General features: G+C 40.6%; 1 protein-coding gene across 20 annotated transcripts in view; it reads left to right on the top strand.

The window, feature by feature from the left end:
* The first annotated feature begins 2,659 nt into the window (after positions 1-2,659).
* EPB41L3 (erythrocyte membrane protein band 4.1 like 3) overlaps positions 2,660-24,979 on the top strand; it is a 180,656-nt gene continuing 158,336 nt past the window's right edge. For 2 of the 20 annotated variants that reach the window (XM_070778893.1, XM_070778892.1), the window contains exon 1: positions 2,661-2,950. In XM_070778893.1, coding sequence (XP_070634994.1) covers positions 2,896-2,950 — 55 coding nt within the window. In that variant the 5' untranslated portion in view covers positions 2,661-2,895. Of the gene's footprint in view, positions 2,951-24,979 lie in introns of all 20 variants that reach the window. The other 18 variants (XM_070778895.1, XM_070778901.1, XM_070778902.1 and 15 more) reach the window with 11 other exon arrangements.

Raw genomic sequence — 24,979 nt, 5'->3', positions numbered from 1 at the left:
CCCAAACAAAAGCCAGGATTTGACAGTGACCTTCACGTAACCATCAGGCCATTCCCTTATTTCATTCCAGCTCCACCTGCCCTGACTTTATCCTGAGTCTCATGTTTGTTACTCCTTTTCTTTCCTTTCCATGTGCTTTCACTGCATTCATAAGAAATCCGAAAAGGAAACCTTTAATTATAATTATCTTTTACTTTCTATAAAGGATATAATGTTGCATGTAATCCTGTGAAACTAATTTTTTATTTCAGAGATTCATCTACATGATGATACACTGTACTACTTTTGTTTTGCTCCATTGTTTAATATTCTAATGTGTGAAGCATTTCATAGTGTATTATATGGTCATTTGTTGATGGGGCATTTGTGTGTCTTCAGAACGTTATTGTTGTAGAGAGGGGTATTTTGACATTGAACAGAAGTCTTCGTGCACATGTGTAAGAGTTTCTTGGAGAACAGTACAGAGGTTTCTTTTAAAATTTAAAAATAGAGATACCATATGATCCTGCAGTCTCACTCTTGGGCATATATCCAGAGAAAACCATAATTTGAAAAGATACATGACCCCAATGGTCATACCACTACTATTTACAATTGCCAAGACATGACAACAACCTAAATGTCTGCCAACAGGTGAAAGAATAAAGAAGATATGATACACACATACAATGGAATATTACTTGGCCATAAAAAATAATGAAATAATGCCATTTGCAGCAACTTGGATGGACCTAGATCTTATCATACTAAATGAAATAAACCAGAAAAATACAAATACCATAAGATATCATTTATATGTGGAATCTAACAAAAAAAGATACAAATGAACCTATATGCAAAACAGAAATAGGTCTATACAAATAGAAGACAAACTTAGAGTTATGAAAAGAGAATGGGGGAAGGGGTAAATGAGGAGTTTAGGGTTAACATGTCCACAATGCTGTACATAAATAGATAAGCAACAATGACCTACTGTTTAGCACGGGGAACTATACTCCGTACTTTGCAACAAACTATAAAGAAAGCCTGGTAGGCTACAGTCCATGGGGTCGCAAAGAGCTGGACATGACTGAGCAACTTCACTTTCACTTTCATAAAGGAAAAGAATCTGGAAAAGAATAGACATAAATATACGTATAACTGAATCACTTTGCTGTTCACCTGAAACTAACACAACATTGTGAATCAACTATACTTCAATTAAAAATAATAATTGAAATTGAAAACAAATTTCTCTTGGACAGATGTGGAATTGCTGCATCCTAGGGTGTATGAATGTTTAACTTCAGGACATAGAACCAAATGGTTTTCCAAAGTCAGTAGACCTAATTTTCACTCTCATTGGAATGTAGGTCCACAGTTCTTTAACACTTGTTGGACTTTTTCATTTTTGCTAATTGAATGGTTATCTTGCTGGAGTTTTATGTTTCTCTGACAATTAATAATGATGAATACTTCTCACGCTTACTGGCGGCTGTGAAATGTCTTTTCCTATATTTTGATCACTTTTCTCTTGGGTGGTGATTTTCTTACTTGTGTGTAGGAGATGTTGAGCAAGTTACTTGACCATTTGGAGATTATTTTTGCATCTAAAGATGGGGTTGATAGCTCAGTGTTTGGGGGTTGATTTTGGATTCATGTTTATATAACATACCATAAGTACTAGCCTAGAGCACAATAGATGATCAGAAAGCAAAGCTCTTGCTTGTTTCTTGGTCCCTCCCCACCGCCGGAGCCTCTATTTCATAGACTAGCTTTGTTGGAATTTGCCCCATTTACTTAGTTGGAGAATCTCTGCTTATTGGCCTGGCTAGTGTAGCCCTACTGATATTTTTATACTTTAGAGATTAAGCAATTCAGTGAACTCAGACTCTCTTGGAAGAAATATGGGGAAAGAAAGTTAGAAGGGAAGAGCTTCAATGGAGTCTTTGGTAAAATAAAGGAGGAAAAGAAATCAGCATCATTATTCCATTTTGCTTTTGGTAGCTCTGTTGGTAGATGTTTAAACTGTGTGTATTAATACAGCATGGGCTTCCCAGGTAACTCAAATGATAAAGAATCTGCCTGCCAATGCAGGAGATGTGGGTTCAATCCCTGGGTCAGGAAGATCCCCCGGAGGAGGAAACGGCAACCCACTCCAGTATTCTTGCTTGGAGAATCCCATGGACAGATAACCCTGGTGGGCTACAGTCCGTGGGGTTGCAAAGAGTCAGACACGACTGAGCACGCAAACCCATTAATAGGGCATTGAAGAGACTTCCTTGGCAGTCCAGTGGTTAAGACTTTGCCTTCCAATGCAGGGAATGCAGGTTCGATCCCTGGTTGGGGAGCTAATATCCTACAAGCCTCGTGGCCAAAAAAACAAAACATAAAACAGAAGTAATATTGTAACAAATTCAATAAGACTTTTTAAATGGTCTACATAAAAAATCTAATTAAAAATATGGCAATTGTGGGAAACTAAGGATTTCTAAAATGCTCATCTACATATTTACACTGAAAATTTGATACAAAGCAGAAGAGTCTAAGATGCCCGGGAGCCGGCGGTCCTAGGATGCCCTCTGTGACTCGCGGTGTTCTCTTTGCTGCTGCCACTGAAGCTGCTTCACAGCACTTTTCAGAGGGCTGCACCGTCATGCAGAGAAGCTACAGAGAGGGGCCGGGAAAACGATTCGGAGACGGGTCTGAAGGACACTGTGGGATGCTGTGCAGTGATTGCTTCCTGCCCCTGGCTTGTTTTTTCGAGCTTTGAATTCAAGGAGAGCAGCTGGATGTGATCGGAAAACAATTGCCTTTACCTCCCTGGATCTGTTTGTGTTTCGCTGAATCTCTTCCTGGAGGAATAGCAGCCAGGATGCCTGCACTCCGGTCACTTTGAAACTGCTGCACTGCAGCATGCCATCCTTCATCTGCCTCTATCTGTGCTCAAAGTCCCTCTTAGGATTTGGAGGTAACGTTTTTGTCTTCCTAACATGAATGTGTGCTTATGAGAAGTGACCATTTATCAAACTCTGAACAGGATAAATGATGAAGCAAGTCCAGTTATAAATTCAACCAGGGAAATGTGGAAATTCTTCTTTAGTGCCTGAAGTCTTTGAAAACGTTGGTTCATTCGTGACTTTGTTACGTTAATTGTTCTCTAGTTTTTCTCTGTTTGAAAGGCTTTGCTTTTCAGTTTTTAGCAGGAAAACCTGGAGGTGAGAACAGATGGGGTTTAGCTACAATGTCATCTCACCTTCCTCTTTATCCTTCTTAGTCTTTGCCAATCTGATTCATCAGAAAGTCTTTGCTCTAAGGACACACACTTAGAGTTAGGAAACAGCTTTCGGTCATTATGGCAACTTCCATGGAAGAAGTGGTTAAAAGCTTGAATGTGCTCCAAAGAGAAGAACGCCACAGGCTTATGCTCAGGCTTTGCAATTCACAAGTTGTAATTCGCTTTTCTTTATGCCAAGAATTACACAGACTAGAATAGTCAGATGTAACTTAAATTTATTCTGGAAATAATAGTAAAACAACTTCATTAAAGCGTGGATGATACCTACACCTCAAAGGGAGGGAGCTGCCTGTCAGTCAAGCCAGGGATCTATTTCAGGCTGGAGAGTCTCATGTCTGACATCCTCAGTGGTTTCTGTGGGTCTTTTGTGGATCACTGGGAAAATGAATTTTTAGCAATAATTGGTTTTAGAAGTAACTAATTAGCAAGGTATGTATACAGAAGCAGCAGGAAACTCAGAAAGGTTTCTCTGCGGGCTCTTTTGTTGGAATCTTTTGATCTTGACATGTATTTTATCAAGTGAATTCATAATATTTTCAAAGGGGGCTGTTTCCTTTGTCACCCACCTCGTCCTGAGAGACAAGGGGCTTTGACTGAACAAGAACCCAACCCCTTTCCTGCCAACTACTGAGTTGCTAGTTTCTCTTAATTCTTTCCTTTTCTCAGAGTAACTTTCAAGAACAATATTATTATCTGGGAGATTTTGGTGTGATATTTTGAATATTATCTGTATTTTGCACCACACTTTATTTTTCTTTGAATGTCTGTTTCTGAGCTATTTCTCACATTTATTTTCAACGAATCCAGAAAGTTTTGCAGGGCTATGCAAAAATTAACTTTCTAGCATGGAAGTTACAGAGAAAATAGGCCTCCCTTAATAGAGCCATTTTGCTTCAAATGAACCTTTTAGTTGGAAATTGGTAATATTTTGCACCTTGCTGTTCAGTTGCTCCATCAGGTCCCATTCTTTGCAACCCCATGGACTGCAGCACCCCAGGTTTCCCTGTCCCTTACTGTCTCCCAGAGTTTGCTCAAACTCACATCCGTTGAATTGGTGATATCGTCCAACTATCTTATCCTCTGTTGTCCCCTTCTCCCCTCTGCCCTCAATCTTTCCCAGCACCCAGGTCTTTTCCAATGAGTTGACCCTTTGCATCAGGTGGCCAAATTATTGAAGCTTCAGCTTCAGCATCAGTCTTTCCAATGAATATTCAAGGTTGATTTCCTTTAGGATGGACTGGTTGGATCTCCTTGCTGTCCAAGGGACTCTCAAGAGTCTTCTCCAGCACCACAGTTCAAAAGCATCAATTCTTTGGCTCTCAGCCTTCTTTACAGTCCAGCTGTCACATCTGTACATGACTACTAGAAAAATCATAGCTTTGACTCGACTGATCTTTGTCAGCAAAGTAATGTCTCTGCTTTTCAGTGCACTGGGGTGTGCCTGATTCCTCCAGAACAAACTGACAACACTTGAGAAATGGTGTCTGCCTGTGGGCTTACTAGAGACACCTTACCCAGGAGTTCTATTGGTGGCTGGTCCCATCGACATCCTCTACCACGTTCCCATCAAAATTCTAGGCTCCTGGAGGAAAGTGGGTATTCGGCATAAGCCATGTGGTTTGCACCAACAGTTTGGGCCAAGAGAGTCACCTGATCAGTTGGGAGCAGAGCAAACTCTCCCCTTAATCCAAGTTCCCAGGTACCAGCCAAGGGGCAGTCCTACAAAGAGGCCTTTCTAAGGATAGCATATCAACCTTGCTGCTCTCACACTTCTCTGCATGGGATCTACTGAAGTTTATTGAACAGCTACAGTGACCTTGAAAACCGTGGTTCGAAAGATTTCATTGGAGTGGAGTGGAGAACAGAGTGGAGTAGTTGGTGAGACACTGGAGCCAGGAGCTTGGAAATAATCTAGCCTAAATCTCAGATGTCAGTGTGAGAATAAAAAGAGGAGGGATGGTTGGTAGGAAGAATAACAGGTCGAAGATAAGCAATGCAGGGATAGGAAGTGGTATCTAAGTCTGAGAGATGAACTACCCAGAAGGCTTTTTTCTGGTAGAGGAAGATTATTTAGGTAGAGCTCCTTGATGGGAAGGGAGACATTATAAATTCTGGATATATTGATATATATTATCTATATTATATTACAATTTATTATATATCATATTTCCTACCTACTAGATGAGAAGGGAGACATTCTAAATTCTGGATATATTGATATAACATTTATTTACATTATTGCATATCATATTTATACTATATTAAGGGCTTCCCAGGTGGCACTCAGAGAAGGCAATGGAACCCCACTCCAGTCCTCTTGCCTGGAAAATCCCATGGACGGAGGAGCCTGGTGGGCTGCAGTCCATGGGGTTGCTGGGAGTTGGACACGACTTCACTTTCACTTTCACTTTTCACTTTCATGCATTGGAGAAGGAAATGGCAACCCACTCCAGTGTTCTTGTCTGGAGAATCCCAGGGACAGGGGAGCCTGGTGGGCTGCTGTCTATGGGGTTGCACTGAGTCGGACACGACTGAAGCGACTTAGCAGCAGGTGGCACCAGTGGTTAAGAATCCTCTTGCCAATGCAGGAGATGCAAGAGACTCAAGTTTGATCCCTGGGTTGGGAAGATCCCCTGGAGGAGGGCATGGCAACCCACATATTATTTATATTAATATATTTTATTCATATCATATATATTATTCATATTGTATACAACATATTGTGAAAGTGAAGTCGCTCAGTCGTGTCCGACTCTTTGCAACCCCATGGTCTGTAGCCTACCAGGCTCCTCTGTCCATGGGATTTTCCAGGCAAGAGTACTGGAGTGGGTTGCCATTTCCTTCTCCAGGAGATCTTCCCAACCCAGGGATCAAACCCAGGTCTCCCGCATTGCAGGCAGACGCTTTACCACCTGAGCCATCAGGGAAGCATGTATTATTACACATAATCAAATTATATGTATATCATATAATATAAAATATGAATATTTTACCACCAACAAAATACATTCAAGATATTGGTAAATTACATTAGAAAAACTGATTCTAACTTGAAATTCATGTCCAAGGTATGTTTTTATGTCATGAGTAGACAATGAGAGTAAATCACATAATAAAATAATTAGTGTTGAGAAGAAAATTTAAATTGTATTAGCTGTAAAGGACACACTATTAACAGATATAATTTTAACCTAGAAATATTATTAATGTCATTTTAAAGTATTATATTTTAGGCAACTTATTTTAGCATTTTATTCTACTTACCAATCATTAACAATTGGAATCCTTTACCCAAGCTATCTAATCTGGTCGTGATTTTTTTAAACATAAATAGCTCTTGTTTTTTTTTGTTGTTGTTTGTAAGAAAGAAGTATTGTGTGAACAATTCCCTAGAGGTTTGTTTGCTACAAGGTATAGATTTCTGGTTGGAGTTGATTTAGAAAAGAAACATAGGAAATGGAGTCTGTTAGGGGAATGGGAAGTGATGAGGTCTCTGGTCATTGAACCAAATTGATGAAACAATGTATGTGTATACAGCTTCTAAGAAAAACTCTCTTCTCACTGATTATCTGTACAACATAGGCAGATGCCAGCTGCCTGGAAGAGTATCTGTGCTGTGCCTCCAGTCACAGCGGCTTCTGAGAATCCAGTTATATTTCCTCCCCATAGTTACTACCGTAAATATCCTAGTCCTATTTATTGATTAGCATATAACTGCTTTTGATCAGACTAATAACCACTTTACTTAACCAGAGCAATATTTTACATTCCCTATTTTTTATTCTTTTAATGAAGATTCTCTCTCACTTGCAAGGGCAGAAAATATAGTAACAGGTTTGGGATCATTTTTAGACCTGCCCAAGTTGGGGAACACGTGTGATGCAGGAGCTGGGCAAAGCTACTTCATAAATATGTCCTGTGGAGATGACGTTCTTGTGTTATACAAATTGGATGTGTCAGGATTTTAAATGTCACTTTGGGATTTAATGTGAGAAATTCCTGACTGGCATTTTCTTGACTTTCTTTAGAAGTGACCCCGTAGTCACAGAAACTTAGTTTCAATTCCTTGCTGCTCAGATGTGAGATTTTTCTCTTTCCTTCTTGCAAGTCCAGCCCCCACCTACTCCTGTTCCTCAGAACTCTTGCCATCTTCTTTGAATGTCAGGACTCCCATGAGTGGGGGGCGGTGGATAGATGGGGCATCCTAAATCCTTTTTGCCTTCACAAAGTAGAGGTCTAAAAGCAGGAAAAAGACTATCTTTCTCTTCCATGCAACTATTTTGCTTATTGCTAATTCTTAAAACTCATATCCCATATTGCTCTAAAGTACCTGAGTTAGGCGTCCCAATTGTTCAAACAGAATAAATGGTGGAGGAAGTCAGGGTTAAAAGACGATACAGGAAGGAAAAAGCAGGGCCAGGACCAGGTGAGTCTGAGAGGTATGTACCTTCATGCCTTGTGGACGAGGTAGGTTGCAGGTTTAACTCCTTCAGGGAAAGTGAAGAGGAAGACATAATTAGTGACAGATCTGAAATATCTTAAGATAAAAACCCCAGTTGTCCTACTCCTGAAACCTGAGAGGAGATTCTTCCAGCTGCTCTTTAAGGGTAATGTAAAGGACAATGATTCACCAGCACCCTGTAATAGACAGCTAGACTCATATGGCTGTTGGTTAGGACCTCGTCAGTAGATGCTTATTTACATGCCACACAAACATACATGAGCAGAAGGAGTTCTAAACAGACCACCAATTCCCAGTACACTTGTTGTTGTTCAGTCACTCAGTCGTATCTGACTCTTTGTGACCCTGTGGACTGCAGCACACCAGTCTTCCCTGACCTTCTCTATCTCCTGGAGTTTGCTCAGACTCATGTCCACTGGGACAGTGATGCTATCTAACCCTCTCGTCCTCTGCCATTTCCTTTTCCTTTTGCCCTCACTCTTCCCAGCATCAGGGTCTTTTCCAGTGAGTCACACCTTCACATCAGGTGGTCAAAGTATTGGAGATTCAGCTTCAGTATCAGTCCTTCCAATGAATAGTCAGGGTTGATTTCCTTTAGGATTGACTGGTTTGATATCCTTGCAGTCCAGGGGACTCTCAAGAGTCCTCTTCAGCACCACAATTCAAAGGCATCAATTCTTTGGCACTTAGCCTTCTTTATGGTCCAACTCTCACATCTGTACATAACTACTGGAAAAACCATAACTTTGACTATACTGACCTTTGTTGGCAAAGTGATAACTCTACTTTTTAAATATGCTATCTAGGTTTGTCAGAGCTTTTCTTCCAAGGAGCAAGCATCTTTTAATTTCATGACTACAGTCACCATCTGCAGTGATTTTGTAGCCCAAGAAAATAAAATCTGTCACTGTTTCTACTTTTTCCCCATCTATTTGCCATGAAGTTATGGGACCAGATGCCATGATCTTCGTTTTTTGAATGCTGAGTTTTAGGTCAGCTTTTTCACTGTCATCTTTCACTTTCATCAAGAGGCTCTTTAGTTCCTCTTTGCTTTCTGCCATTAGAGTGGTATCATCTGCATATCTGAGGTTATTGATATTTCTCCTGGCAATCTTGATTCCAGCTTGTGATTCATCCAGCCCAGCGTTTCTCATAATGTACTCTGCATAGAAGTTAAATAAGCATGGTGACAATATACAGCCTGGATGTACTCCTTTCCCAATTTTGAACCAGTCTGTTATTCCACCTCCAGTTCTAACTGTTGCTTCTTGACCTGTGTACAGGTTTCTCAGGAGACAGGTAAGGTGGTCTGGTATTCAGCCTAAGAGGTTAACATTTTTCTATAGACAAGAAGAAGGTGGAGGACATGGGGGGTGGGGCAAGATCTCTTCTAGGAAGGCCCCATAGGGTCCTGCTCAACTATGGAAGGACAGAGTTAATTTTTTCTACTCACGTTTAAGGACACATCCCTAAATGGATGGTCACTGTGGCTTCACTTAGGTATGATACAAGGGAGGATCCACAGCAGGGATAAAAATCCACTTCAAACCAACATGGAACATGATTCTAACTCAAGTTTCTTACCTTTATAGCAGTTATCTGGAAAAGTTAAAATTTGGGGGTAAGAATCATTGAACACCACATTGCCCAGAAATGAAATGTCATTAAAATCGCATTATGTTTTGCCCACTGGAAAAGAAGTCCTAAAATGCATCATGCTGAAATGCAATTAATTACCCAAGAGCTATGAATCCTCAGAGGCCTAGCATTTGGTACAGAACAGGCTGAAAAAAATAAACTCCAAGAAATGATGCTTAAATTTTGATCACATTGCTGCTCATGTCAAAATAGAGTCTAGCCAACCTAGAGAACGTTTGCATTCCTTTCTCTAAAAGAAGAATTTTTTAATAAGCAGGTCAATGTATTTGAAAATGGAATTTTATTTGACATGAACTAATGGCTCAATGGTGAGGAAATTTAGAGCCAATGTGTATTTCTGATGCCTCTTGGAATGTTTTCAAATGTGTTTACAACCACTTTTCTCAGAGTACATGACTTCAGAATGCTGAAAGTTTTCCACTTTACCCTTCAAAATGTGCTAATATAACAGAGAAGTCCATTTCAAAGCAATGCACATAATTTAAATTCTCCATGTGTACTGGACTTATATTCAGAAAGAAAGAAAGTCTCTAAAAACTTGGCATTTGATAAGAAAAAAACATACAGACTATTCAACACAATGAAACCTATTTTATTTCAAGGATTACAAAGTTCGATGGAAAATGCTGATAAGCTTGCTTTTCCATAATGACTGCAGTCTGCTCCCTCACCTCTGACATCTCTTGCCACGTCTCTGTTGCCAGGCAACAGCAGAGAAATAAAACCTGTGTAAGGAAACTTCCCTACATAAGGAACTACATAAGAATGGCCTGTATTCTTGAAGCTGGTGAACCACTTATTTAGAATTTTAAATGCATTTTTTATGTTAAAAATATTATCAATAGCAATTCAGTGCCCCAGCCAGCTGCTGTAAGTCTGTTTAACTCTTGATGCCCTTCCAGGATTAAAAAGTAGCACCTTTTCTATCCAGAGTGAACAGGACACGTAGTAAACTCCTCGACCTCCAGACAGCCTCCTTATAAGAATTATAACAACTATCCCATACCCAACAAATAATACTCTTTTTAAAGATTCATTAGTAAGTCAAAGACAAATATCATATAACATCACATATGATGATATGTAGAATCTAAAAAAAAAAAATGACACGAACTTATTTACAAAACAGAAATAGACCCACAGCCATAGAAAACAAACTTACGGTTCAGTTCAGTTCAGTCGCTCAGTCATGTCCGACTCTTTGTGACCCCATGAATCGCAGCACGCCAGGCCTCCCTGTCCATCACCAACTCCCAGAGATCACCCAAACTCATGTCCATCGAGTCGGTGATGCCATCCAGCCATCTCATCCTCTGTTATCCCCTTCTCCTCCTGCCCCCAATTCCTCCGATCATCAGAGTCTTTTCCAATGAGTCAACTCTTCACATGAGGTGGCCAAAGTACTGCAGTTTCAGATTTAGCATCAGTCCTTCCAAAGAACACCCAGGACTAATCCCATTTAGAATGGACTGGTTGGATCTCCTTGCAGTCCAAGGGACTCTGAAGAGTCTTCTCCGACACCACAGTTCAAAAGCATCAATTCTTCGGCCCTCAGCTTTCTTCACAGTCCAACTCTCACATCCATACATGACTACTGGAAAAACCATAGCCTTGACTAGATGGACTTTTGTTGGCAAAGTAATATCTCTGCTTTTGAATATGCTATCTAGGTTGCTCATAACTTTCATTCCAAGGAGTAAGCGTCTTTTAATTTCATGGCTACACTCACCATCTGCAGTGATTTTGGAGCCCCAAAAAATAAAGTCTGACACTGTTTCCACTGTTTCCCCATCTATTTCCCATGAAGTGATGGGACCAGATGCCATGATCTTCGTTTTCTGAATGTTGAGCTTTAAGCCAACTTTTTCACTCTCCTCTTTCACTTTCATCAACAGGCTTTTGAGTTCCTCTTCACTTTCTGCCATAAGGGTGGTGTCATCTGCATATCTGAGGTTATTGATATTTCTCCAGGCAATCTTGATTCCAGCTTGTGCTTCTTCCAGCCCAGCGTTTCTCATGATGTACTCTGCATATAAGTTAAATAAGCAGGGTGACAATATACAGCCTTGACTTACTCCTTTTCCTATTTGGAACCAGTCAGTTGTTCCATGTCCAGTTCTAACTGTTGCTTCCTGACCTGCATACAGATTTCTCAAGAGGCAGGTCAGGTGGTCTGGGATTCCCATCTCTTTCAGAATTTTCCACAGTTTATTGTGATCCACACAGTCAAAGGCTTTGGCATAGTCAATAAAGCAGAAATAGATGTTTTTCTGGAACTCTTCCTTTTTCCATGATCCAGAGGATGTCAGCAATTTGATCTCTGGTTCCTCTGCCTTTTCTAAAACCAGCTTGAACATCTGGAAGTTCATGGTTCACATATTGCTGAAGCCTGGCTTGGAGAATTTTGAGCATTACTTTACTAGCGTGTGAGATGAGTGCAATTGTGCGGTAGTTTGAGCATTCTTTGGCATTGCCTTTCTTTGGGATTGGAATGAAAACTGACCTTTTCCAGTCCTGTGGCCACTGCTGAGTTTTCCAAGTTTGCTGGCATATTGAGTGCAGCACTTTCAGCATTATCTTCCAGAATTTGAAATAGCTCAACTGGAATTCCATCACCTCCACTAGTTCGTAGTGATGCTAAGGCCCACTTGACTTCACATTCCAGGATGTCTGGCTCTAGGTGACTGATCACACCATCGTGATTATCTGGGTTGTGAAGATCTTTTGTGTACATTTCTTCTGTGTATTCTTGACACCTCTTCTTAATATCTTCTGCTTCTGTTAGGTCCATACCATTTCTGTCCTTTATCGAGCCCATCTTTGTATAAAATGTTCCCTTGGTATCTCTCATTTCCTTGAAGAGATCTCTAGTCTTTCCCATTCTATTGTTTTCCTCTATTTCTTTGCACTGATCGCTGAGGAAGGCTTTCTTATCTCTCCTTGCTATTCTTTGGAACTCTGCATTCAGATGCTTATATCTTTCCTTTTCTCCTTTGCTTTTCTCTTCTCTGCTTTTCACAGCTACTTGTAAGGCCTCCCCAGACAGCCATTTTGCTTTTATGGTTACCAAAGGGAAAAGAGCAGGAGGGATAAATTAGGAGTTAGTGATTAACATATAGATACTCACACTATTATATTTAGAATACGCAAACAACAAGGACCTACTGTATAGCACAGGAAAATGTACTCAATATCTTGTAATAACCTATAATGGAAAAGAATCTGAAAAAAAAAATATATATATATAAAACTGAGTCACTTTTCTGTACACCTGAAACTAACAAAGCATTGTGAATTAACTATACTTCAATTAAAAAACTGAATTACCAAAAAATTTATCATACTAAATTCTAATGTTTGGAGTACAAAAAAAAGACTCATTAGTGTACATTTTAGAAAGCTTGAATCATAAATAGAAAGAAAGTTAAGTGGGATCGAGACCTGTAAGCAGCACCATCGAGGTTTGAAGATGCCTCATTTGGGTTGGACTAATTCCAAATTCTGTTTTCTTGCTTTTTAATACTGATAGACTTTTATGCTTTGTGCACATAAATAAGAAACTGTATTGATGTTACCAGAAACGTCTTCTTTTAATTCTCTTTGTGCCTGCGCTTCCCTGTAGTGTGGTCTGTGTTGGCAGTAAGCTGCAGTGGAGGTGCTATGCTGGCATCTTAGAGGTGTGGAGGGAAGAACTCTGACGTCCAACATCAACATCTTGGTCAAGTAAAGTCTTCAGGGTGTTTTGCACACAAATTGTAGTCAGATAGCTATGCGTGTTTAGAGTAAATCTCCAGTTTGTAATTTTCCTTAGAATTTTGCAAAATGTTGTGACAGATATTTGTCAGAAGAAAACAGCACTGATTACAAGTTTTGAAGAGGTATGTCTTCAGGTCTAAGCAAAGTTCATCTAGCTGTATAGCTGAACTTTGCTATCAAAGTACCACAGTTTTGGAAAAGGAAATGGCAACCCGCTCTGGGATTCTTGCCTGGGAAATCCCATTGACAGAGGAGTCCATGGGGTCGCACAAGAGTAGGGCATGACTTGGCCACTAAACAACAAATCCCGCATGACCTCATTCTAAGCAATTCATTTCAAAAGACCCTGTTTCCAACTAAGATCACATTCTGAGTTTCTGGATAAACATTTTTTTTTTTTTTTTGAGAGAAACACTATTCACCGTAGTACAGTGATATTCTGTGTGTCTCAAGAGAATTTATATTCTGCAGTTGCTGGCTGTAGTGTTCTATGCCCAGTAGGTATATTTAAGTAAAGTTTTGAACCAATTCTAACATATGACTACAATTTTTCTTTTCTTTTATTAGTTACTGAATGTGATAAGTATCAATCGTGATTTAGATGTTTGTATTTCTTTTTAATTCTATCAGTTTCTACCATGTATATTTTTAGTCATATTGGTTATATACAAATTAAAAAAATTTAGATATCCACTTGGATTTAATATTTTCATTAATAAATATCCCTTTAAAAGCAAAAAAGTACCACAATTTAATTATGCCTAAGATTTGGTATGAATTCATGCATTGGAGAAGGAAATGGCAACCCACTCCAGTGTTCTTGCCTGGAGGATCCCAGGGACGGGGGAGCCTGGTGGGCTGCCGTCTATGGGGTCACACAGAGTCAGACACAACTGAAGCAACTTAGCAGCAGCAGCAGCAGCATACCAATATATTGCCATAGGGAAATATTTTAAGAATTCCAACTAGGGACACACGATAAACATCTTCCACTTAGAGGCAGTGAAAGTAAGCTATTGAAAGCTGTGTGTGCCTGGGAAAAAGAGGAAAAGTAGCAAGGTCTTCACCTCTGGGTAAAAGAAATATACATCTCTGAGTTAGTCACCTAACCTAGTGTTAAGAACTGTGTCGTAAAACACAGTTGGCCCTTAAGAGGCCAAGAACATGCTTCCCTCTCACCCGCTCCTCTCATCCCTCAGGTGGGCTACTCGTTCACAATGGGGGCATCACTAATCTGACAACTATGTTGTATTATATGCTATACCTCAGCAACGTTTTAATCGAGTTGTTCACAAGCCCTGCTGACTCTTAATTGCTGTTTTGGTCACGCACCCAACAGAGACAGTGATTCCGAATTAGAAAGTGAGTGATTGGTAGTAAACATTTGATTAACTTCATACAATAAGTACCAGTACTTGCTAAAAATATTGAGAGGTAGCTGACCACTCTCTTTAAAATGAGGGTGGTCAAACTAAAAATCTAAACTAAAAATGTTCTGCTCACCAAAACAAATTCTGCTGTTACTATTCTGTTTCATTTTTTCCCCTTTAGATTGCCTCTAGATCTGAAGGGCTAATTTTGAGAATTCCTATTCCAGATTACTGAAAATTGTGCTAAAAAGCTATGCAGTCCCATTGAAAGAAAACATTACCCAATCAAATCTACCGATTGTAATCAAGATACATTTTATAAAATTGTATTTATGGAAAAGTTCCATTGTTTGTTGTTGTTTGTTGCTATGTCATGTCCGACTCTTTGCACCCCATGGTCTGCGGCACATTGGGCTCCCCTGTCCTTCAATATCTCCCAAAGTCTTCTCAAATTCTTGTCTGTTTAGCTGGTGATGCTATCTAACCATCTCATCCTCTGCCGCCCCCTTCTCCTTTTGCCGTCAATCTTTCCCAGCATCAGGGTCTTTTCCAATGGGTTGGCTCTTTGCATCAGGTGGCCAAAGTATTTGGAGCTTCAGCTTCAGCATCAGTCCTTCCATTGAATATTCAGGGGTGATTTCCTTTAGGATTGACTGGCTTGATCTTGTAGGAGCTTGCATAATCGTCACTAAACTCAATTTTTTCAATAGTCCACGTTTTTATAACTGAAAGTCTTAGTTTTATTTTTCTCATTGTTCAGCTTGAGCTTCTTACAGAATTTCTTAAGTTCAAAGCATGCTGGGGCTATGCCAAGGCTCTTTGAAGAAGTGGGTAACATACAACAACATATTCAATAAAAACTTCTTAATTTGGAAATCCGGGGATCTGAAAGTATGGACTTGAAGAACAAAAAACTTTACATTCTTCCTCCAAGAGAGATCCTGGGAATGGTCTATATATATATACTGCTAGGAACATTACTGTAACTTTGTTAGTCTCTCCTCTTGTTGACAAATATCAGTATCACCCAGAGATGTTTTGCATTTAATCAGGGCTTGAGTATACCCCAGGGAGCACCCTAGCAAATGTGGAGAGACCTCTGGGAAATCTAGATCCATATTTTCACATCTAGTGTTTTAAAAACATTCTTTGATATTCAACAAAGCCTTTCCTTTCTCTCAGATTTGACTGTTTTTCTTTGTAACCATCCAGAAGAATTGGTATAAATCACAGTGGAAGGAGAACGGCAGCTTTCGAGCATGGATGGGACAGTACTTCATTGAGGACCAGTGATCTTCATACTTTTTGCTTCTATGCCACCTAGAAGAAGTTTGAGAAACTATGTACCCCTTGTCCATTTTTAGGCTCATATCTAAATGATTTTACACTAAATTTTTTCATGTCAAATTTAAATGGTTATACCACACATGGTTTTAGTTATCATGCATATATGATACTTTTCATAATCAAACAAGTACATCACTCTTCTATATGTATCTTTTAAATTCTGTAGCGATCTTCCTGACCCAGGGATCAAACCCAGGTTTCTCATGTAATAGACAGATTTTTTTTTTTAACCATCTGAACCACCAGGGAAGCCCCAATAATACTGGAGTGGGTAGCCATTCTCTTCTCCAGGGGATTTTCCTGACCCAGGGATTGAACCTGGGTCTCCTGCATTGCAGGCAGATTCTCTACCATCTGAGCCACCGGGGAAGCCCTAGCAATTTCCTACTGGCCATCTATTTTACAAGGACAGGAACAAGCTTTTCTTTTGCAGATATTTTGCATCATTTCTTTCTCTCCTTAAACTTTATTTTTTTTTCTACTTGCTCCATAGAATATAACCCTCATATGGTATTTTTATGCTTGAAAGTATTTTATTGATTGCCTATCATAATTCTCTGCAAAAATTGGGTATGTAAATTGAAATTTGAACTTCATTTTTCACTTTATGTGATATAATATTCTGTGTTTGACCTACTGTGCAGCACAGGGAACTATACTCAATATTTTATAATAACCTATAGGAATGAAGAGTCTGAAAAAGAATATATATATTCACTTTGCTGTATACCTGAAACTAACACATTATAAATCAACTATACTTCTAGAAAGAGAAAAAAAAACTGTCGTATAATATCACTTCTATGTGGAATCTAGAAAAATGATACAGATGAACTTATTTGCAAAGCAGAAATAGAGACACAGAGAACAAACATGTGTACACCAAGGAAGGAAGGCAGGTGTGAGATGAACTGGAGAATTGGGATTGATATATACAAGTGAGTGTGTGCTAAGTCCCTCGGTCGTGTCTGACTCTGCGTGACCCTATGCACTGTACCCCGCCAGGCTCCTCTGTCCATGGGATTCTCCAGGCAAGAATACTGGAGTGGGTTGCCAGGCCCTCCTCTAGGGGATCTTCCCTACTCAGGGGTTGAACCCAGGTCTCCCACATTGCAGGCAGATTCTTTACCATCTGAGCCACCAGAACATATACACACGGCTATGTATAAAACAGTAAACTAATGAGAACCTACTGAATCACACAATGAACTCTGTTCAGTGCTCTCTGGTGAACGAAATGGAAGGAAATATTACTGGCACTGCTCTTGTTGGATGGATTCTTCCCTATCTTTCAGCTCACAGTGAGTGCTGTTAACAGCTTCCTCCCCACACCGTGTCAGCCTGGGGGTGATAAAGTATCCCTCCTCTTCCCAGTCCTGGTGCCTCAACACCCCTTGTTGGCTTCTCTAACATTCCCTGCCTTATTTCTCTGAAATTCACAGCTGCGTACGCCTCTTGCTTCCTGGGGCAGTCTTGATGGATACATGCACAAATCAAGCTAATAGATAGCTAAAATGTGTTTCCTACTTCAACAATTGAGCTAGAGCAAAATTCTGTATTTTGGCATATGTCATGTTTTTCTTAGAAGTCATTTATTTGACCAAGCCCATTAGACAGAGAAGCTGAAAGATGCAAGTATTATACGTTATGAATCAGTAGTCTAGTCTTAAAATATCAACGAATTGAACTGCATTATGTTTTTCTGTGTGTGGTACTGGCTAAGACAAATAGAATTTCCTCTCTGGTCATTTAAGTCCTTTCCAAAGATAACTGTTTGGTGGCCTGGTTATTAAGTGAGTGCCACGAAGCCTGACAACATGACACACTTGCAGGCAGATGCTGGGAAGACAGTGAGGATTCAAGCTCTTGGTGTCCCAGATATTTTGTAGAATGTCCCTCCATTTGGCTTTGTCTCATGTACGTGAAAGTGTTAGTTGCTCAGTCATGTCCAGTTTTTTGCAACCCTATGGGCTGCAGCCCGCCAGGCTCCTCTGTCCCTGTAATTCTCCAGGGAAGAATATTGGAGTGGGTAGCCATTCTCTTCTCCAGGGGATCTTCGCAACCCAGGGATCGAACCTGGGTCTCCTGCATTGCAGGCAGATTCTTTACTGACTGAGCCACCAGGAAAGTCCCATGTTTCCCATGAATAGACTAAGGTCATGCATTTGGGGAAGAACCTACACAGGTGATGTGACCTCTCAGTGCATCATGTTGGGAGCCTGTGACCTCTGTGTTAACATTATTGGTGATGTCAACTTTCATCACCTGAGTTAAGGTGGTTCCTACTATAAGGAGGGTAACATGCATCCGTCTGTAGTTAATAAATATTTGTGGGGAGATACTCTGAAACTTAAACTTTCACCCCCTAATTTTGGCATTCATCCATGGATCTGGTGATTTTTCTATTTCCTTCCTTCATCCTACAATTATTAGTTGGAATTCTTCTGTAAGAGTTGTGCCTTCTCCTATTTCTGTGTATTTAGTCAGTCATTTATTTATAACGGTATGGAGTCATGGATATTTACTTGATTCTTTGGGTTATACTCGAGTATCATCCTTATTTCCTTTTTTTGCTCAAATTGTTCCAGTCTTGGCTCTTAGGAGCTCCCATGTCCCTTCCATTATGCCCCCCAACTTATTTTTAGGCACTTTCTTTATGGCTCAAAAAGATGCTGCAGGCTTAGCACATGAAGCACGTTTATGGGATTTTTAATTATGTATCCTACTTGAAAATTAAAATTTCTCCTTGGACATCTCATTCAGTTGATCACTAGCCTTTTAGAAGGTTCTTGTGAAGGATTTGCCATGTGTGGCCGTAAGAAAACCGCAGAAGATAATACATTCTTTGTTCTTTCCCCCCAATATAATGTCTTGGAAATTACCATGTAAAGTATGGAACATAACATTTGAGTCACATAACAAGGCCTGCCATTCAATTTCCTTTCAATAAACATGCAGATGTTCCCCTTGCTGATCAATGTACCCGAACAAATGTAGATTTTTTTCAGAATGGTGCAGTGGGGTATCCTGCAGTGTTCTCCAGAACTAGGATCTGCAGGCTTCATTCCCCTGCATATTCAGATAGACTTTGTACTTCACCTGAGGCTTTGACGTTGTTCAGTAACAGGTTGTCTCTTCCTACAGAGTGAATTAAGTTTGAAAAAGTTAAAATTAAAAAGTTACTCTTATCAGGCAGTTTGTGTTGCCAAAGTTGTTTAGTTTTTCTAAATGCTTCCCTGGGGGAACTATTTCTAAACAACCAATTTTAAGTTAGGAATAAGAGTTCTTCATTCTTTTTTTTTTTTTATCTCCTATATTTATTTATTTGGCTGCATTTACATCTTAGTTGTGGCACTTGGGGTCTTCATGGCATCATGCGGGATTTTTATGTCGGCGCACAGACTCTCTAGTTCTGGAACACAGGCTCAGTAGTTGTGACACGCATGTGGGCTTAGTTGCTCCTCGGCATATAGGATCTTAGTTCCCGGGCCATGGGTCAAACCCACATTCCCTGTATTGCAAGGTGGATTCTTAAACACTGGACAGCTAGGGAAGTCCCTCTTCTTCATTCTTAAAGTTACTGCATCTAGACTAGTATAGACTATGGATGTCCTCCTCACCCCTCCACTCATCAGGCAGTTGCTATGCAATTAATCAAGGGAACCCATCTAATTTTAGGTTGAACTTTAATTAGCTCTTGTGCTATCACCATTTTTTTTTTTGCCCTTTTATACAAACACTTTAGATTACTTTCAGCATTTCTGAAACTCAAAGTTGGGGAAAAACCTGATCCAACACACAGATGCCAAGAGGATTTGCAGGGAGCATCTTGGCGAGGTTACCGGAGGTGCGTATATTTTTGTGTCTGGATGGTATAGTAGAGTTTGAGCCAAAGATCAAAATAAGATGGCAAATAAAAAATAGCCTACCTATCCATTCATCTGCTGATGGGCATCTAGGTTGCTTCCATGTCCTAGCTATTATAAACAGTGCTGTGATGAACATTGGGGTACACGTGTCTCTGTGGTACATACACACAATGGAGTATTACTCAGCCATTAAAAAGAATACATTTGAATCAGTTCTAATGAGGTCGATGAAACTGGAACCTATTATACAGAGTGAAGTAAGCCAGAAAGAAAAACACCAATACAGTATACTAACACATATATGTGGAATTTAGAAAGATGGTAACAATAACCCGGTGTACGAGACAGCAAAAGAGACACGGATGTATAGATCAGTCTTATGGACTCTGTGGGAGAGGGAGAGGGTGGGAAGATTTGGGAGAATGGCATTGAAACATGTATAATATCATGTATGAAATGAGTCGCCAGTCCAGGTTCGATGCACGATACTGGATGCTTGGGGCTGGTGCACTGGGACGACCCAGAGGGAGGGTATGGGGAGGGAGGAGGGAGGAGGGTTCAGGATGGGGAGCATGGGTATACCTGTGGCGGATTCATTTTTATGTTTGGCAAAACTAATACAATATTGTAAAGTTTAAAAATAAAATAAAATAAAAAGATAGCCTACCTATAGAGGTAGGTGAAATAGCATGTCCGTGCTTTAGCATGCATAAAGGCAAAATTTAAACTATAATATCTAACATCGTGATATAGGTGCAATATCATGAAATTTTCTCTCATCTTTTTGAAAACTGCTAATTATGTGGTAGGTGAAAAATATTTTATGTAGATCACATACCAAGAACCTGAGGTAGTTATTAAGCCATCAGTAATATTGTTTAGTATTCATTAGTTTTTCTAGAGAAGCAACCAAGTAAATACTGCCTGATTGATATGAACTGCAAGAAGGTTTCAAATTAATCCGAATAACCATGAACTTATGAACACTGACATCCATAGGTTCATTTGTAGATTGATTGTTTGGAGCTCAGAAGACAGACTGTTTTAGTGGTTGGCTTCCCAGGTAATTGGATGGAGGTCTGTTTCATCCCTTTGAAGAACAGATTGTTGTTGTTGTTCAGTCGCTAAGTTGTGTCCAACTCTTTGTGACGCCATGGACTGCAGCATGCCAGGCTTGCCTATCCTTCACTATATCCTGGAGTTTGCTCAAACTCATGTCCATTGAGTCGATGATGGCATCCAACCATCTCATCCTCTGTCGTCCCCTTCTCCTCCTGCCCTCAATCTTTCCCAGCATCAGAGTCTTTTCCATTGAGTTGGCCCTTTGCATCAGGTGGACAAAGTATTAGAGCTAAACTCTAGTATTTCAATTCTACTGAATTGACGATTTTTGCATGGCAGCTGTGAAACTTTGCTTTTTGGATCCTATCTCTGGTGAGAATTCAGTTAGCTAGGATTTCACAGATGGTCCCTATATAAGATTCTCCTGGTGTCCTAAGATGGGGGAGAAGCAGGGCTCTCTTGGGAACAGAGACTTCCTGTAGTTGAGGTAGGTCCTCCAGGTACCCATAACTTTCTCTCTCTTTGCATAAAATTGATGTTCTAAATTAGGAACCTAGGGAAATTTTTCTTCTCCATTAATTTGAAAATAGGGCTGTTAAAAGTCCAGACTTAATGATATGAGAACATTTCGTGATAGGAAAACATCATCATCTATTCTCCTGATCAACTTGGGAGTAACTGTGGCTGCCTTGACTTCATAAAGATAAAACTGCTGCCAAATATTTTGAAGATCACAAAGTTCTCCACAGGAAAAAAGAAATGTATATTCATCTTCATAAGGAATGCATGCCAAATTTTTCTTTTCTGAGGTACTCTACAGAAATGGGTCCTGGAAACTTTTTACTTTAGAAACTATCATTTAATTAATTTCAGACGCTGTGTAATGTTGGCAAGGAAAATTCTCATAAAGTTTAAAAAACTCAGACTTGATGTAGTCTAATTGAATTAAAGCACCACTGCTGAAGACTAAGTACCTTTGTAGAATATCAATGTCTGTCCTGTGGTGCCCTCTCCCAGATAATGACCCTTGGGGAAATGAGTGTGTTTCTACATCAATATGAATAATCACAGCTAACATTATAGTGGGCTTCCTATGCCTTAGACATACTAGGAAGAACTTAACATATCTGATTCTCAAGCAACCCTAGGATGAGGGTGATTCCCACTCTGCATTGAAATCACTGAGGCCTTAGGGGATAATTTACTGGGCTTCCTCAGTGGCTCAATGGTAAAAATCCTCCTGCAAAGCAGGAGACACAGGAGACATGGATTCGATAGCTTGGTCGAGAAGATCCCCTGGAGTAGGGCATAGTAACCCACTCCAGTAGTCTTGCCGGGAAATTCCCATGGATAGAGGAGTCTGGCAGGCTATGGTCCTTAGGGTCACAAAGAGTTGAACACAACCGAAGCAACTGAGCACTAGAGATTCCAAAGTCAGGTTTAAACGCAACTCTTAACACCTAGTCTGTGCAGCTTCTATATAACTAAATTTAATATGTAATTATACTTCATACTAGAAGCTCAAACCCTCCCTGTAAACATAATGGTAGCTGGATACACATCCCATTCTCTGTTATTCATTTCTGAGATTTTTGTAGGCTCATTTCTGCTTCCCATTTGAAAGGGTCTCAGAGTGCTTCCCTCTGACACTGGAAATTTCTGTCCACTAGCAAAGCCCTGTTTCAAGGCCCCAGGTTCTAGTAATCCTGCATGGTTATTGTAGGGTTCTATGTTTGCATGGATTACAGAAAGCTTGGCCATTATATGAAAAAAAAATTTTTTTTAGCAAATATATCAGAGAGCATTCATTCAAAGGAATGTTGTCTTCTTGAAGAGGGAGAGGAGAGAGCTGTCAAATAAATACTTCTATGCAGACAAATGCAGTTCTATCTAAGATCTTTATTGTGACCTTGGGCACAGACTGAATTTCTCAGGTGTTAGATGGTACAATATAGATTTAGGGGTTTTCTGAATCTCAAGTGATAGAGTGAATGTAACATACTTACCAAGTGCCTGGCAGATAGTAGGCTGTCGATAAATGAGAGCTATGTTTGTGAATGGAGATGATTCTGTGGCTCAGAGTATTTTTGGAACTGCTTTTTGAACTTCCTTCCAAACTAGTCCATTAAACTCTTCTAAGAACTCAGTTGAATGTGTTTATAGTTAGAACTCCCGGTTTGTGTCTTTCTTTCTTTTTTTTTTGATGGCCAATGGCTCTGACCCCAGTTGATCCCTTTATTCATTAGTCTGGTGCTAAATCATTTTGTCTCCTTCAAAAATATGTATCTATCTTCAGCAACATGAGTATTTGTAGTTTTTGATGGGATTTCCAAATACTGACACATGCTCTTGAGAACATCTCAGATAAGTGCTTTAAAAAAAAAAAAAAAAAGCTTCCAGCCATGGTGGCAAGACTGGGGAAAAAATGTGTTAGGAGCAGCACATGTGTTAATACATAAGCTCTTGGCTCCGAGTAGATATGATTTCCTGCATTTACCCCTTTCCATCGGGTAACAGAACTGTGTCAGATTAGCTATTAAGGGCTCCTTGCTGCTTCTTCCTAGCTCCTCGTGAACTAGATATATAAGTTCAACACACCTCCCAAAGATTGAGGGTTTCACTGTTGGCTCAGACAATAAAGAATCCACCTGCAATGCATGAGACCTGGACTTGATCCCTGGATTGGGAAGATCCCCTGGAGAAGGGAATGGCAACCCACTCCAGTATTCTTGTCTGGAGAATTCCATGGACAGAGGAGCCATCCTTCTTTACCTTTTCAAGTGGGCTGGTTCTCCAGGGGCCCTTAGCTCTGCCTCTGTATCTTGGAGCCCACAGAGGTGAGATGGAGGGAGGGAGATGTCAGGAACCTGTGGGCTGCACTGGCCAAGGAAGCGTGGCCAAAAGGTATGAGTGTGAGCTGCCCTCGTAACCTCATTTAACGCCATCACCATTCTACGAACCTAAGATCTCACTTAGTGCTTTCTACATTATTTCATCCAGTCCTTTCAGTGGCCCTTGAAGCAGGTTAGTCACTCAGTTTAGAAATGAGAAAGCAGACACAAAGAGATGAAGCACCATGGCCCAAGCCAAGTCAGGGCTCTGGCGCTTGGAGGAGTCAGGGGGCTGACTCCAGGCCCAATGCTCTGTCCAGCATGAGGAGCCAGGGCCAGACAGAGAGACTCAGCCTGGTCTTTAATTCCTCTTCCAGGATTGATCACTGACATGGACAGAGTGAATGTGAACCAGTGGCGAAGCTCAGAGGCTGATGCTCTGGGCTAGGGAAGAATTGCATCATTCTCCCCAGTCTATGGGCAGCATTTCAGGTGGAAGTGTTCCTGCTCCTGCCACACCACTGGGAGAAGTAGCAAGGTTTTGGTACCTGTTCAGTCCCTGTGCACAAATGATATGGATGAATATTTAAGTGCCCATTGTGAGCCTTACTTACTTGTCCAAGATCCTAAAGGCCTCGTGGAGTCCAGGTTTATGCATTTGGTTTTTCTTTGTACCAGAAGTAGTGAGCCCCTTGCCACCACCTGTGCAGGCAGACGCCTAATCATCATGGACCGTACCGTCTCCAATGACGAGAATCTGGTGATGTTCATTTATCGTAAATGTTCACTGAGCATCTCCCATGTGCCAGGCAGTGTGCATGGTGGGGACACAGCAGTGAGGAGAAGCAGACCTGGTTCTCAACTGGGATTTCATTCTAGCAAAGGGAGACAGCGGTTCATCAGTCACACCCTCCCTGCAGAGTTGCAACGGTGGCACTTTTGGAGGATCTGTGCCCTAGTTAAGGAAGCCAAAAAAGAGGAATGGAAAGCAGCTGGTCCGAACAGAGCAGAGTAAGTGCACATGGGTCAGGAGCTCCATGAGAGCTCAGAGCATTGAGGCTGCAATAGAGGGAGTTGTCCTTGCCCTGAGAACAGTGGGCTGTTCTTGTTCTAAGCAACCCACTTATGTCTCTGAGTGCTCACTCTTGTCAGGGCAACTGGAGACTAGAGAATGGACTGTTCCAGTATGGAGAGGAGAGATGTGCACAGATCTGGGAGATTCGGATAAAATGCAAAGGACTTAGTAATAGAGTGGGTAAAGGAGCTGATGGGGAGTGAGGTGCCAGGAAGACCCAGGGTTTCTAAGGTGCATGGCTGGGAACGGTGGCATCATTCACTAAGCCCTC

The sequence above is a fragment of the Bos indicus genome, chromosome 24, assembly GCF_029378745.1.
Source record: "Bos indicus isolate NIAB-ARS_2022 breed Sahiwal x Tharparkar chromosome 24, NIAB-ARS_B.indTharparkar_mat_pri_1.0, whole genome shotgun sequence".
NCBI lineage: Eukaryota > Metazoa > Chordata > Mammalia > Artiodactyla > Bovidae > Bos > Bos indicus.
This window is presented reverse-complemented; position numbering and strand designations above follow the sequence as displayed.